This window comes from Amphiprion ocellaris, chromosome 13 (assembly GCF_022539595.1).
Source record: "Amphiprion ocellaris isolate individual 3 ecotype Okinawa chromosome 13, ASM2253959v1, whole genome shotgun sequence".
NCBI classification, from domain to species: domain Eukaryota; kingdom Metazoa; phylum Chordata; class Actinopteri; family Pomacentridae; genus Amphiprion; species Amphiprion ocellaris.
In genome coordinates, this window is record NC_072778.1 from 32,922,961 (window position 1) to 32,940,483 (window position 17,523).

The 17,523-nt window shown below is 40.6% G+C and overlaps 1 protein-coding gene across 14 annotated transcripts in view; it reads right to left on the minus strand.

The window, feature by feature from the left end:
* Positions 1–17,523, minus strand: part of tenm2a (teneurin transmembrane protein 2a) — a 225,268-nt gene that overhangs the window by 174,486 nt on the left and 33,259 nt on the right. For all 14 annotated transcript variants that reach the window (XM_055016439.1, XM_055016437.1, XM_055016436.1 and 11 more), the window contains exon 2: positions 497–859. In XM_055016439.1, coding sequence (XP_054872414.1) covers positions 497–722 — 226 coding nt within the window. In that variant the 5' untranslated portion in view covers positions 723–859. The remainder of the gene's footprint in view (positions 1–496; positions 860–17,523) is intronic.

Sequence of the window (17,523 nt, forward strand, 5' to 3'; positions counted from 1 at the left end):
GTCCAGACAGCCATGAGAGTTCATCAGAATTTTCATCCAGCTCTAGGTAAAACACAGAAGCATGTTTCCCAAAATATTGAAGTAGTCCTTTAAGATCATAAATATGACTTGATTTTCTATGCTATGTCTTCAGTCCAGCACTGTATGGATTAAGCCCAATCCTGGACTGTACAGACAAGAAAAAAACAGTATATGTACAGTAAATAAATACAGTAAATAGACTACCACCAGCAGCTGGTTAGTTCAACCAGGCTAGCTGTTTTGTCTTTGGAGGTTTTGGCGATAGCTTCATACAGACTTGAGAGTGGTATTGATGTTCTCATCCAACCCTCAGTAAGAAAGCAAACAAGCATGTTTCCCAAAATATTGAACTGGCCCTTGAAGGTTATAAAACCGACTTGATTTTCTGTCTACAGTCCAGCATAGTATGGATTAAGCCCAATTCAGGACTGCACAATGAAGTATTTGAAAGCAATACTTTGCTCCACAAACCCACCTTGTCTGGAATACTCATCAGCCTCATGGTGCACCAGGTCGGTCACGCAGCCGCCATAGTGCAGTCTCTGCTCATGGTCGAAGGCCTTGAGTGTCTCGCTGGAGCTGTAGGACTTCTGGGTGGGCACACGGCACTCGTCTGCATCCAAGGAGGAGGTGTTGTACTGGGAGTCTTTGGAGCAGCGACCCCTGGTCAGGGAGCGGTGCCTCCGGTCCTTCAGATCCATGCTGAGGTTCAGCAAAGGGGCGGGGATGCAGGGAGGAGAGGTGGATGCAGAGGAGAAGGAGGAAAAGGCGGTGGGGAGGGGAGATGGAGGGGGGCCTCCTAAAGGGCCTCCGTAATGTCAATCTCCACTTCAGTCACCTAGAAAACAGAGATAGGAAGAGGAAGAGACAGAGAGAGTGGAAGAGACAGTGAAAGGTTGGTATAAAATTAATGGATGCACTGCTGTGACTCACTCTTGCCTTGCGCTCCCTATAGAGTTTACAGGGAAAGTTAGGTAAGAGGGAGCACTGTGAATGGACATTTGAGCAACCAGGCAAATATGCAACACATCGGAGTATTGATGCAGGATAAGTAAGGCTATTGTGGGGAGAAACAGAGCTGCCAGCACTGTGGTCCACAGAGATAGTCAGCCATCGACCGCGCTGATGAAAAATGGTCAGCAAGCATTTAAATCTATTACACAAAAACAGAGAGTGACTCAAACATTGGTCCAGTCATCCTAAACTAATGTTTGTGGGGCATGACTACAACAAAAGTGGCCAGAAACCTGAGAAAAGATGGGCAGACTCATGGCAACACAAACAGATTATCTAGATTGGGGAAAAAAAAACAAAAACGGTAAAAGGCAACACAGAAAGAAAAGCAACTGGATGCAACAGGAAGGATGGAAGAAGAGGAGAAATGACTTGAGGGCATTGGTAGTCTCTCTCTCATTATCAGAGTGAGAATGAATCCAGCTCCCTTAGAGGCTGTAAGGGATAATCAAACACACCCAAATGCAGATACACAAACAGAGAACATCACAAATACACAAAGATGCACATATACAGTACGAAGGCACCTGAGATAACAGTGTTACCTGAACTCGACACTGCTTGTAAAACAACTTGTCGCACAGCCCCAACATGAATAGTATGAAATTATCTAGCCTTTGTTAATGCCTGATCTGTCCAATTGCTGCTGCAACACCAGCCCACTTTTAATCTATTCAAACCTTACGCTTGTGGATGCAGATTACACATGATTGTGATGCTAATAAAGCCTGATACTAGCGGAACAGCCTTGAGCTACGCATTACACCAGCAGCTAAAGATCAAAGTCGAACAATATAGCAACCAGCAGTAATTGACAGGAACACTTCCAGCAGCTGCCTGTATGGGATATTTAGGGTAATAAATAGGTCATCCATGGTTTCATTAATTGAGCCTGAGGAAAGTCTCGTCCACCCACTGCATTATATACTGCAAAACATCTCACAGTCTGGACAGTATTTGTCAGTGACAGAGCAGGAGAGTGCATTTGTGAAGAACAGGCAGTATTTGATGGACAATATGTGATGTAGCTAATTGCACACTGGAATAGAAGGAGAATAAGAAGGCAAAAACGAGAGAGAAGGATACAGAATGCGAGTCAATCTATTCAAAGAGGGCTCATTTTAAAATGCTTAGAAGGTAGTATTGAAAAGTGCCCTGCTATGTCCATTGATTAACAGTAGGTATTAAGTCTCATAAAGAGCTCATTATGTTCGGGCATCCATCACACAGGCTATTAGGAGTTCAACCTTAATGTGTTTGTACCTTGAATGGAGGGCGAGGAAATCGAGTGGGATACTGGCTCTGGGAGATGTGGGGACATTCTGACTTGTTTTTATGCAAACAATGGACAAACAAACAAACAAAGCTCTGTTGTAGTGGGGAGTGTGTATGTGTGTCAAGTGCATATGGTAAGAATTTCCGTCTGTAAAAATAATAAAAACAATTAAAAAGATACATAACCAGATAGATACAATGATAAATGACATATATAATGATTAAAAACTAATAGACTACTAATATTTCTAGATATTATTTACTGATAAAAACACATTCATACATGTTCGTTGTAAAAAAAAATCTATGTAATATTACAAAACCAACATTTCTTTTATTGTTAATTGTCACTAATTGTACCAAATTTTAGGAATATATTTATAATATCGAATGGAATTAAACATTATACAAAAAAAATTTAAAAAAAAAATCAACATCTTTTACTTTTTTCCCAAAAAAATGTTATTACATATGTTATGCTCATTCACAGTTATAGATATTTATTTATGTATTTACATTAGACATGTAAATTCATGGTGTGTATTTGTAATGTTACTGATATTTTTGTCTATTTCAGAATTAATGGGGGAAAACATGAAGAAGAAAGCTTCATCTTGTTTATTTAACGCATACACCAAATAAAATAGATCAACATTTTATCCAACCACATGTACAGTGTTGGTAATTCCAATGCTGATTACAACAAAGACAACACGAATCCAGGAAGTAAATTTATTGAACAGTAAGTTTTATGTATTTTAAGATTTTAAAGAAGAATTTTAATGAAAAATGCATGAACAAATAAAAATCTTATTAGGTATTTAATGCTTCTGTTTTTCTGGAGAGACCAAATGATATATGCTAGAGACAGCAGACACAACCCAAAAGTTAGACAAATTACATTAAAAGAAAACTTAGATGTAATGGATAACTAGGAAACTAAATTACAATAATATCCTCATACTCCCACTTTGTCATGGGAGCAGTATTAAATTGTATGCTAACAATTTAATAAATGCTGACAAACCTTTCAAGCGGACTAATGGCTGAGGTCAGAAAAGTCTCAGCTTCTGAAAGGACATGTGATGCTACATGTTAATTTATTTTAAAATAGCTTGCAAACCTCTGGAATAGATCACTTTTTCTCTTGTTATTTCAAAAAGACTGATGAAAGGATTGCTCATGTTTCTTCACTTAGATGTTTGAGCTCCACTGACCAGAACACATGCTTGACACTATGAGGCCGTTACCATATTCAGGGGATTCAGTGATGTGGACATTTGAAGCATGCATTTCACAAAGAAAAAAATCTAGACTTAAAGTAATGTAGAAGACTTCTTGTATCCAATGGATAAACTTCTGAAAATTTGAAAAATAAACCGATATATTTGCATAGTCTGGATTTTTCAACAAGGTAGGAAGCGTAGACATCAATTTAACAGGTCACTGAACTTATTTTAATGAAAAAAAAAACATATACCAGACATAAATTATTATTTAAAGCAGAATATATTTCTGTATCTTCCAACGTACCTGGAGGGGATTTATTCTAAGTCTAATGATACACAGTTAGCAGGTACATGTGCATGGCAGTCGAAGTGGAAGAAGTTCAACAGCAGTTTGTAGGGAAGTTGAGTAGGAGGAGAAGAAAAGACACACACTAGGAGATTGATGGATCGAGTGGAGAAAGCTGAGAGGGACAACCAGCAGATCTGGAACACATATCAATCACGTCCCATCCACGTAGGTGTTTCGCTCAAGGTCGCTGCAGCACACACCTTCGTACACGTACGGCAAACTTTTTCTACTTAATTACTCCGGTGACAGCCCTGATCACCACAGCGAGGGGGATTATTTAATTTTTCAGAAGGACAATGACTTCCTATCGCATACGTTAATTTAACAGCATACCACCAATCAGGCCAATGCATATTCCTAAACAAACACCTAGACATACTCAGAAAACAGACGGACAAACAGACACACAAATGCAAAACCGTACTGTAAACACCTGCATGAGCTTGCACGGAGCTGCGTTTCCTTGACTGGCGAGAAACAGCGGGTAGGCAAAGGAGAAAAGGGACATGCATGCAGCCGTGAAGTGACCATGAAATCCAGGCAGAATGAGAAATGTAATTGGAAGATGACAGTGAGGGTGGAGAATTCATTTTCAAAATTACAGAGGTGAAGTTTGGTACAGACAATGGCCTTTTCTCTGAAAATAACAGCTTTAGAAGAGAAATATGGGTAACGGCACAATGTAAATCCACTGTAACTAGAAATCACACCCACTTAATAGGAAGTTAATGACATCAATGGATTAGTGAGCATCAAACAAGATGGTTTCCCATTCAACATAATCAACCTCTAAAAAGAGCATAATTCTAATATTAAAGAAAAGCAGACTTCGTTTTAAATGTGAATGAAACTAATTAGAGGAAACATTGTGTTATTATATGGTTTATATGTTTGTTGCATGTGGAAAATATGCATGTAATTTTCTTAACCTGTCAAAATCAACATATTTCCAACAAATTCTGCCGCAATAGGTTTTATACAGATTAATAACAAGCCTACTTGTTTTTTAACTAACAAACTATATTGTCCACTTGGCAGAAAAATGCCAGCAGTAAATCAGAAATGTCTCAGCTGTAGGTGCAGTGGTGCATTTATGGCTTGAAATTGCCTCAGGTATTTTGTGTTTTGTTGCATCATGCCTCAAATATGCCTGAAGAAAGCGCTGCAGAGACACTCTGCTCTGGGAACAAGCTGATCACAATCGACCGGGCTCGGCTCTGCATATTATTTCACTGCATTTGTAATGGTTACATGTACATTGGCATGATACCCAAAGACAATTAGCTGCAAAGATTTCATCCAGCCCCTGCACTCATTTATCAAGCAAATAAGCATGGAGGCGATATGTGAGTGCTAGTATAGATGCTGTTTAGGGCCATAACACTGTGGGAGGCTTCCTGTCCAGATGACTCCAACCGCAGCCAACTAAGAGGGTGCACAAACAGGGCATGTTCACACTGCAAGCTACAAACTAAGATGACATTTATTCTTATACTCTGGACAAATATAGACCACACGGCTTGCAAGTTTCTCCAGTGCTTTTAGTAGTTTAGTATATAAGCTGCTTGTGCTATGCACCTTCAGTTCCACAACTAATAAACATTATTGATTGTTTTGCATATTATTTTCTGATGAATCTTGTGGCCTGTAAAATATCAGAAACTACTGAAAATTGCATTTCCTGTCTTCCTAACATCCAACATTTCATCTTTAAATATCTTGTTTTCTTCCCCTGACCTTTCAAAATCCTAAAATAGTCTCTTTGCTGTGAAAAAAAACAAGGAAAATCATAACAGTTGCAGTTCTGTCATTCAACTAATAGATTTATTGCTCTATATACTTAATATCATTATCTCTATACATTTTTATAGGATATATGCATCATCCGGCATAAATAGATCTGATTCTCATTATTCTTGCTCTTGTTTTAAGTTGTTATACTAATTTCACAAATATAATATTGCTGTCATTTAAAAAAAATCTGTAATTTGACTCCAACTTCAGATATTATTTTGCATGCTTTGGTTCTGCAATACAAGATTTTGTTTGCAGCATTAAATAATTATATTTTTCTCATTAGGTATTTTCATTTCTTGTAATTGTTTTAATCTTTTATCTCCCATGAGCTTCTTATCTTATCTTATCTTATCTTATCTTATCTTATCTTATCTTATCTTATCTTATCTTATCTTATCTTATCTTATCTTATCTTATCTTATCTTATCTTATCTTATCTTATCTTATCTTATCCTTTCTTGTCTTGTCTTGCCGTTAGATTAGAAGAGCCTGTAATGCAGCCATTACCTGGCTCATTTAATTCAATTGTAACCATACCAAAAGGGACAATCAGCCAACAAGACTGGCAGCTAAAAGCCTGATAAAACACAGCATGGAGCCTTTCCATCAGAAAATTCATCCACTCTTCCAGCAGTCTTTGTCATGGGGAGATGAAGTTGTTCATTTGGTGTCTTTTTCTTTCTACTTCTCTCTGTCGCTCTCATTTTTTTTCCCCCTTAAATTTGAATGGAATTTGTATAGCAAAAGATAGCCTATTGAAAACCTGGTCCTGTTATCACAAAAGACAAAATTGTGGCTATAAAGCGCTTGGCTTCAATTTTCTGCTGTTTTTGTGCTGCCACTGAAATTAAGTTGTTTACACAGTTTGTTCACAAAGACAAAGAGAGGAAGACACAGAGTGACTGAGAGAAACAAAAGAGTAGACGGGGAGAGAGCTGAGTACAGAGAGGTTGCATGAGAATAAAGAGGGGAAAACAAATCCTTGAATGAGACTTGTACCCAATTACACATCAGCGAAAAACCTGTGTGAATTTTGACTTCAGAAAGAGCATCCAACTGAACATCCAAATATGGCTAAGATTAAAATATTATATACACACAGTTCATTGCAGCATCCAATTACATGTTTATATTCCCCCTAAGAGCTGTGTGCTTGACACCACATCTTTAAGTGTAAATCCTTATTATGCTTAAACATAATTTATTCTCTTCACCGTGGAATCGCTCTTTTATGGGGGTGCATACTGAACCAATGTAATTAGTTTTAACAATGTATGGCAATTGATAGCTCTTTCAATAAATATCTCATTATGTGCATTAAATTTCACCGCGTGGATGGCAAATTTAAACTGTATAGATGAATGCGTGTCTAAAGACAAAGCTCGGAGGAGCTGCACTGTCAAGGGAATGTCTGGGCATCCTGATTAGTTCCCTTACTGAGATATAAGCCCGTGTTTGTGTGTGTGAGAGTGTGTATACAGAATATATAAGCATATATAAATATTCCCACATGCATACGAATTCATAGATGCACTATGACCTCTATTACTCCCTGTGAATGCATACACAAACCTGTCTCGTTGCACTGGGCTCTGACTGAGAGGCTCCTCAGCATGAAGAGTCATTAATCATGTCTTCGATCTCGGGTGGCATTGAGTTCATGCACAGGCACAAAGACACACAAAAAATATGTACCTACACACATATACACACGTACACCAGGCATAAAAAGATGGCTAGGGATGCTTGGATGGCTCCGGTTCAACTGGAAACCGTAGCCCATTTTGGATCCAAGATGTTCCATGAGCCAACAGCTGAGGGGTGTGCAGGACAGGAAACATTTCATCTCTCTCCCTCTGTCTCCCATACCCCATTACCTTCAACACCTCTTTGAGCCAAATAGGTAAAAATCACTTGCTTATTAAGTGTGATATGCCATTATATTCACTGGTTCTGTCGCTGTTTATTGGCATGTGTATTTCTGTCATTGACGCTGTTGTCATATGGGTGCACTAAAGTCATTTGAGTACAAAGAAAATTGATTTTATAATAGCAAATCGCAATGCGAATACGAAAATAATATTGCCGCTGAAATGCATGAGGGTTGTCAAATTTCTATGATAATTTTAATGATGTCAGTGTTTGATTATTGTGTACATTCAGGGTTTAAATGTGCTACAACAAAGTCTCTGAGTGCAGTTATGTGCAGCAAACTCCCATATCTCAATTTTTTTAGACCCTCATTAGCAAGTGAGCACATAATAAGTCACTAGTAGATTTTACAAATTAGGCTTTCTTTTATCTGCACTGCCACACAACAATAAGGTCACTTACAAAAATAAAACTAGATATATTCTCTGTAATTGAACCCAGTTCTATTGGGTTTCATGCCCCGGCAAGTGAATTTCATACTGCACTGAAATAGAACGGAAAGCCAAACATATTCATTTGTCTACAATAGTGCTGCAGGTTTTAGAAAATGCTCAGCAGAAATGTGGACAAGATGTGATTTTTTTTTGTGGGCTAATGGTTGTGTTTTCCTGTTCGGCTTCAGAGTTAATGCAGAATACTTGTTCTGTGTATTACTTGTGCTTTGCTTAGTATTATATGTACATGAGGGAGCATTTGCTGTGATCAGCCAGACTGAATGCTGTTAGTTATGAAGCATTGCTGAGGTCATGCAAGAATATGGGATAAGAGTTACAGATCCCCAGGTCTGCATATGTGGGTTGTGGTCCCTGCAGGGTGCTGAGAAGGATGAAAGTTGCCACACAGATCAGCAACTGTGAACAGACCCCATCCACCTTCCATTTTCTCCCCTATGTCTCCTCTCTCATCCTCTCATTTGTCAGGATGGAAATGAACGAGGGATGGAGGGGTAGGGGGTGGGCAATCCATCCCTCTCTCTTCCTTGCTCTTGGTGCCTGTGTAATCTCCACACTGGGCTGCAGAGTGCCACAGAGCCTCTGTTTATTAGACTAATCCTTAAATCCACATTCTGCAGGCCTCGCAAACGCCTCGCAAAGCTCTAATCTGACTCAAAACAAAGGGATTAGAGACGACAAGGTCCCTCTCTCTGTCTCTCTGTGTCTGCCAGAGTGGGCTCGGGGTGACGCACACATGTGCTGAGAAACACACTTGCACTGTTGCATACTCTTGCCTGTCACACCCATATTTGCTAAAGACTGATTGGCACATGCAAACCCTCACGCACACACACATGCTTCCTGTGAACACAAGCTGGCTGCGACAAGACAGGCAGTTAGAGCCAAGGTGCAAACAAACTGGGTAATTACACATAGCTCAAAAACTCCTGGGAGAAATGACGGACAAGATGAGAATGAGCTGTGGGAATGGGACACGGCGACAGCAGGGAGGATATACTCAGAATAACTCAACAAACCAGGCTTATATTATAGACTTACACTGTTGCAAAAACAACCCAATTTTTTCCCTCAGCAGCAGCAAATTGCAGGGGTCCACGTTGGGGGCCACTGGCTTGATATAATTTACACATAATATAAAGTGCCAACAAATCAATATTTGTCCAGTATTTATCTGTATTAAAGGACCTTCACATCCACAACACTAACGTTTGAATATTCTGCACATTTACAGCTCAGTTGAGTCACTCCACGAAAGCCATAAAACCCATTTCAGTCAGATGCCACAGCTGACAGGCATACAAGAAACTTCTTTTCCCTCCCTCTGTGTTCTCCGCACAATTTCAGCCACAATTTCATTCTGTTTCTCCTCAATATGGCAAGTGAATAATGCACGAAAAAATTGTGCTCACTCAGTTGTTAATCCTAATTTTACACTATAATCTTTAAGTAACAGCGAGGCCATTTTGCAAATGTAGCATGTAATAATGTTGACAAGTGGGCTCAGTGTATTTTCTGGCTACTTTAACACGCTGGCTTGTGTCTTCATGGAGAAACTTTTAAAATACTTTTCTTTTAATCAGATACAAAACATGGAACTTCGCAACTAAATACTGCCAAACAGTGCCAGTATGTGGGCATGCTAACATAACGCTAACATTACTGGAAACAATTTTGCATGATCTTTTCCAGCACTCGCAAGCTGTTTGTCCCGAATGATGTCTTCATATAACAGACGGTTTAATATGGTCTTCTTACAGATATTTGCCTCTCTCTCTAGTGCACCTTGGTATGAATCCTCAGCAACGGGGACTGTTGCCACAGCTTCTGCTACACAATCTGCCATTGTTTGATCGTCAGCTGATAAGGATCCAACCTAACACCTGTCAGCAGAACTTCAATTAAGCGGCTCTCCCTGCCTTTACTGCTACAGGTACGTAGCATGCAAACAAGGCAAAAGACATCCTCTGAAAGTCCTCCAATGATACAGTGCAGAGATGAACTTTTGGAGTTTTTGCTTGCAACAGTATGAGACAGAATGTGCAGAATGTGAGTGGAAAGGATTTGACCATAGTGTGACACTGGGGTATCATATTCTAAGGTTATGGTGCACATCCATGCTGGGCTGTGGCATCTGACGAGGATGTTAGCGCAGGTGAAGGTCAGGTGTGATATAGAAAAGCATGGCAGTCTGCAGATGGATAATGTCAGTAGAGGGGTCACGGAGCTTGTTCTTTTATTCATTGAGGGAATTCCTGCTCATCCCCGTTCAGAGGAATCACACCCACGGTAGTGTGTGTGTGCACCTGCAAGTGTGTTTTCACCTATGCCCCAGGAACTAGCTTCAGCACAGAGAGTCAGGGCAAACTTTGCTGCGGTACTGCCAGTGAGTTATTAAAACAATCGAGTGCTGACAAGCCCTGCATTCTGTCGCAGAGGGAGAGGGCTAGGGCTTAATAACTCAGTGTCACGCCTTGACATTCTTACCATCTGTCTGGGTAAAATATTCAAATGTGCAATAAATGTCACTGGGGACAGACGGTGACACTGTCTAATTAACACTATGACAGAGGTGACACACTGAAGGCTTTGGCTGGCTTTTACAGTACAACATGCATCGCTTGTGTGCGTGCATGCCTGCGTGCGTGTGACTGTATGCAGAGGTGAAATGCTGAGGGACAATGTAGCGATTTTCACTGCCTTCCTGCCTCTTTAGAGGAAAGTCAGCTATTGTTTAAGTAAACAGAAAAGTGTAGCACTAACACACATATTAAAAAGTGTAAATGACAGCAGCTATAGGGCTGTGGAACCCCGGAGCAGTGAATAAATGCCAGCAAAGATTCATTTCTTCAGGCTGAAATGTCAAATAGGGGGAGAGCAAGGAGGAGACCAGATTGTCAGCCACATATGGGTGTCTTACTTTAGCTCAGGTAGACGCATGTAGGTCAAAAACAAGCTACGGTGATTCATACCCAAACCTGAGCATAACTAGTTAATTTTGCGATCCATTTTTTTTTTATCTTGTGGGTAGGAATCTTAAGAAATAGGGAATGTGAAATTGCTAAATTAAAGCAGAATAAAAGCTGAGAGGATTTCAAGTAAGCAGACCTGGACTTATTTGTTGCTTGTATAACAAGACATGTCATCGGCTTAGCTGTTTTTTCTTTTTGCAAATCATACAATCTGACCTTACATATGAAATTAAATGACCATGAAGACCACACAGGCTTTAGTTTGAGTATTTCCAGAAGAATGTAAAAAATAGAAGGTCAAAAGCCCTTCAAACATTGTGTAATAAAGTAGGTAACGCAGGTAAATACAAAACCAATGAGTAGCATTCAGGTCTGTCTCCAGGATTTACATTTTAACTTGCAAATATGTTGCTCTTAACACACTGCAGCATTCTCATATTCAGTATAATATCACACATCCTCCTGTGCCATTGCTTTAAAACATAATTTGGCCGCTACTGAGTCTGATATGAACAGCAGCAGCTCATTTTTAGTTAGAAAAGCTAACATTAACAGTGACGAAACATTTTAATACTGTTATCCTCTACAAATCACACAGAGACACTCTTCATAATACTCATCCATGCTTACATTAGTACAATTTTATACAATCAAAAAAGTGTCACTGCTGTATGTTTTACCATCCCAAAAAAATAATAAAAATGAATCCGGGTATGAGAATTACACATGTACAGCAGAATGTGTTTTAACTTTGAGCACCTAACAAATTCATGGCTCTTCTACTCTGTGTTTCCCTCTCAGTCTGTTCTGTTCTCACTTCCCTCTCTCTGTATTCTGTGAGAGGCTGTTGTATGAAGCACCTTTAATGGGTTTGTGAGGGATATATTGGACTTCAGTAGGAGATTTGACACACTGTGTGTGCGTGCCAGTGTGTGTACCTATAAATGTGTGTGCTTTTTGGATTGTCATGTAGGGTCCTATATTACGGTGCTTTTCCACTTGTGTTACTGTGTGCACTCACACTCCAAAGCCATTAGATTCTATACAAAATCCTGAAGCTGAGAACTTTGAAGCTGAGAGCAGTGCAATCGACAGGCTGGTCTCCCACCGAGTATGTCTCTCCGCTCTTGATCTCTGGTACAGTACCGATCTCTGCTGGAGCTACAGTTGCACTTTCACATACACATTTTGACTCTGTTACTTTATCTATTCTCTACAGCCCACACATGGGTGCCTCTGTCTCTGGGTACATGTGTGGCACCAACATTTCAGAGCTACCACGGATAAGTGCTCACCTGCTTGGGTCTATATTGTTCATGCCTGCTATACTGTGAATGCTTCTAATGCCGCCGACTCATCGTCTTGGAGTGTTTGTGCCTTCGGGGCCAATAGAAGACAGCCCTGGCCACTCTAGCACCAATGACATAGCTGACTGGTCCCATTTAGCATGCTAGATTTAGCTTCATTAGGGAGGATGTGGCTGGGAAGGCACACAGAAGAAATGAAATGAGGGGTAAGAGGGGGAGACGCGAGAACGACGCAAAGCTTTTGCAAGGGCCACTTTGCTGTAGAGCTGGACAAAAAGCCAAAAGCTGTCTCATAAAGATACTTTATAAAGCAGCCATATCCATAATGGCTACCCAATAGAGAGAAATGGATGAATGAATGAAATTAATGCAGCAGTTGGAGTTAAGTTAAAAGCGCACCACACTGGGCTTGATTATGGCATCACTATCTGCAGGAAGCACTTCTCAGGTTTCCATGGTGTACCCAGGGCTGCAGTGAGTCATAATGTTAAAAAAAAAACAAAATATGAAAAATACACTATGCAATCCAGCAGAAATTATGAAAACTAATTAAAGACTTAAAAAAGCTATTCATCCAAAATTAATTATCTTTCAAATTTTATTCAGTCTTCCAAAAAACTCACCACAAATAGGGACATGAACAATCTACCCAATGGGGTAGACATATTACATCATCTCTTATGCAATAAGTGCTCTGATCGCTAATCTTTTAAACTGTGTCTTAATTTTAAAAATGTCCCACTTTGCCATGACAGAAACAAATGAGTTATCACATCCAATTGGCAGATTTGTTTCTCTGCTATTAAGGAAAATATGTCTGTAAAACTGAAAATAAGGATACATGATTTGACAACATGGGTAATGTTTGTGGTGACGAGGCAGAGGGGGGTTGTGGCGATTAATGTGTGGGTGTTTGAAAGGTTATCTAGGAATGACGGTAACCGTAGGATGGTAGCTGAGAAAAAATCCATTATTTGGAGCAGCACAAAGAGGAAAAGGATAAAATAGGCTCCTCAAAGGTCACACATCAGGACAGGAACATGTTCACCTTTAGTCTTACTCCTAACATCTGTGCATGCACTTAAACACGCATGTCACCATATGCACTTACGCGCACAAAGTCCCACTACAGTGCTTGAGGCAAATAAACCGACACAAAAAGGCAGCAGATATGCGAACGCTCAGGCCTTTATGTCTGGTCTCCTGAAGTACACATGCTCCAGAAACAGAAGTACACAGGTCACAGAAAGGCACCGTGCAACAAATGGTGTGAGGTCATCTCACTTCACCCTGGCCCTTGCTCCGGGTCAATGTCACAATAACTGCTGGTGATAAAGGGGTTTCCATGGTAACCAGAGGGTTTTCAGCAAATCAGGGAGGAGAAAGGACTCCTCGGGGTGTTCTTGCAGTGAACCAGACCCCTGGTGATTCATTCCTCACAGATTCTGTACCGCACTAAACCATTAGGACACTGTGATAAGAGATGGACAAAGTCTAGGACAGAGCTGGTGGTGCAGATAAGAGAAAACACAGCCTGCTCAATGCCATGTGAAATCTCATCTATACTGGTCAAGCTGGATGTTTTTTGTAGAATGGCTGGAGTGTCTAACATCAGAATTTCGAGCTGTTAATAGCACTGACACTATACAAGCAGTCACTGATTTTTTTTTTTGGTGGTTATTGTGACTGCAGTCGACATAATATGCAAAAGCAGTGAAAAAAGTTGCTTTTTTTGTCTGACGCCTATATGGGCACTTTACCGTGTTTATGGAAATATAATTATATTAAATTTAACCCTGCAAAGAGAACATGAAATGTTTCAAATCAACAGTACTAGAGGACATGTTTAAAGGGCCACAAGTGATCTTAAGACATTTATAAGAACTAATGGAGTTCTTTTGTCTGATTAGCTGGAGAGATTCATTACAACTCTGTGGGGAACTCGTGCAACCAGAACCCTTGCAGAGCAGTCCTTTTCTTATGTGCAGTAAAAGAAATAGCAGGTTGTACTGGTGTTGGTAGTATCAGATGTGGCATGGAGTGGTCAAAATAATAGTGCCCGTATTTTTGGTGGCTATAGCCACACCAGTCTTGTATAGTGCTATATTGATGAAGATTGGAGTGGAGTGTTCTCCCTCCTCCTCCACACACAGGCCTATATTGGATTTCACGCTGGCTGCCCATTCACCAGACACTGCAGTGCATTCCTAACCAAAGGCCTGGAGGCAATACGGCTGCTTTATTTGTTTATAATGTTTAGGCTTCCCGCAAATGGCTTGCGCTGCAGTCCCGGTAACTGTGCATAGTTACATTTAAGCAATCGACTAGGCTCGTTTCGACATGAGCGCCGCAGCTCAATTCATTTGGAATGGACTAAAAATCCAATAGAGTTATCTAAGTGGGAGGACGAAAAAGGAGGGGAGGAGAGAAGTATGGATGTAGGAAAATGGAGAAATAAAGAACAAAGGGAGGGGAAGGGTCAGTGTTTCCGATACTGTAATTTAAAAAGGATAACCTGTGCTGATAGACCTCTGCTGCGAAAGTTATCCACAGGAAAAAAGACAAAAAAAAAAAAAAACCAAAAACTTAGATCTTTTCCCCCTACTGAAATATGATTGACAGATAAAATATAGATGACCTCCCACTGCTCTTGGTTACTAAGCTGCCCTCTCCAAGTTGCACAGTTCTCCGATATGTAGCCCTCTGGCTATAGCCGCACTAATAAAATCCATAAAGCGCAAACTGCCGACTTTCACAACTTCAGGTCCATTATATGACACATTCCCTGGAAACACTTGGTGAAGTGAAACTCTAATTTACTGAACTGATGACAGATGATGACATGCGGGTGACAAGGCAGGAGAAATTAAGTTAGCCTTGTTGCGGTAGGTTGTCTCCAAGATGACACACAAATGACGACATCTGGGAAGCGAACTGGTGTGACTCACGTCACTTGTTGTGTGTACCACCAGCTTGAATCATCATTGATGTGTGTGTGTGCATGCGAATCTCCCATCTTCTTCCTCACTAGCCTACTCCTTGTCCTCTGCCAGCTGCTCAACTTCTCACTCCATTTGCTCCAGACTTCATACACATCTGCCCACCAAATCCATCCATGTCTCACACACATTCACACACACACTACTCGCGACCATAAAGATGCCCAAAGGCCATTGGTCGAATCGAAGCAGAGCATTCGGTGTGGTGCATCACATAACTCCTAACCACTTATTGCCAGCTTGTGACATAAACAAAGTGAACAACAGTGGCTGGCGCTAAGCAAGGTCAGCCAAAAAAAACAAAAAATTCTACCTTTCTCCCTAATTACTTTTGCCTTTTCTCAAGTTCAGTGCACATTCTTCCTCTGTGAAATGGAACGTCCTTGCAAACTTTAGGCGATGTCTCAGAAATTCCTTTTCTACGTGGTTGTTGCAAATAAAAAATCTGAAGCCTCCCAAAGGCTCTTGTGAAGTGAAGGATGAAAGCCAGTGAGCAGGAGAGTGGGTAGAAAGCTGGAGTGAGGGGTTTGATGCAGTCTCCTGAGTGAGGGGAAGGTAGAGAGAGAGGGAGAGAAAAGGAAAATGCAGGGGAAAAAGTGTCCTCTGAAAAAAAATAAAGTAAAAAGAAATAGCTCATTCATGCAACCATTTCCCCTTAACCTCAAACGGCAAGATACAGAGCTAAGAAAGGCGGAAACCAGGGAGTTTTCTTGAAAAAGAAAGGAGAAAAAGGAATCCGTCCCTTTGCCTTTTCTCCTCTTCCACCCTCCTTCCTCGCCTTTTCTTTAGGCTCTTTGAGCAAGAGCAGGAGCATCTCTCAGAAAAATGACAGTCCTTATACAGGAATTTGGTTCTGTAATTAACCTGCTCATTTGCTAATTTGACTGTAATCAAGCCTCTCATCTTTCCCAGCGGGGTGCCAGAGCTCTTTGAGCAGACAAGGCAGGAGACAGTAGCAGCGAGCTCAGTGATGAGTTGCATCAAGTGCCTTCTCTCCTTTACTTCACCTTCCACAAAACTGCGTGCTCACAGGAATGAGCAAACAACTTCTGCTAAAATGCATAGTGGCGGTCGACACATATGGTCTAAGCGTTTAAAAAAAAAAAAAAACAGCCACTGAAGGACGAGACTGTCCTTAGGGCTGTTCATGTCTGCTATAGCTCTGCTGTGTCTCAGCCCCACAGCCTCCGTTAGACGCACACACAAACATTTTAAGAGAAAAAACACAAGCAGACATAGGTATTCTCCATCTGAAACGATTCAAACCAAACTATCCAGCTGACATTTACATCTGTCAAGACCCAGCATGTGTTCTTTTCTTCTCCCTGAATGATCAGAATCCAGCATATCTCTTTTGATTCCCTCTTTATATTGCTCTTTTATTCTGTCTCTTTTGCTGAGTCTGTGTCTATCTCCTCTCTCGCTCACATTCAAACACGGCAGCAGACTCTCTAAACAAAGCCATACTCTATTGGTTGCCAGTGGCAACAGAAGCGTGTGGTGATGGCATCAGACTGGCTATTAGTTTTGATGTGAACTTCATAGTTAACAATTATGAGAGCACAAGAGAGACCGAGCCACTGGGGCAACACTGACATGCTGCCTGTTAATCCATTAATGGGGCTGATTGAGCTGCACTCCAAATGCAACGCTTCAGCTGGAGAGTAACCTGATCAGCTTCAAGTCAAGCTCAGATTTTGATTGGGCGGGAGCTTGGCCGCCTTAGCCCACTGAAAATCTGTTCATTGGATGAATTTTAGATTAATAGCTCCACGTAATTGTTGATTGCATCAGACAGCTCAGACGCATTCGCTTCATGTAGAAAAAAAAAAAAAAAGATTTGTGGTTACAAAGAGAATAATATGCACATGCAGGCACTACATTTTCAAGGGCTTGTTAGCATGATTTCAATTAAAGATTATGTGTAAAATTTTAATTTATAGCCAAAACCAACCTAATACATGGGTGGTTCTATGTACGGTGTGTGCTTACCATTAGCATGACAGGCTGACGTGATAAAAAGGGTTTTAATCCAATTAGGTGATCAGCTAAACAGGCTTTAAGAACCAACATACTTGCAAACTCATTTAAATATAATACAGATCAAATTAGATAAGTCTTTGGTGGTCTGCCTCTAATTGGCATAAGTATAGTCAGACAGAGAGAGCTGGAGGGA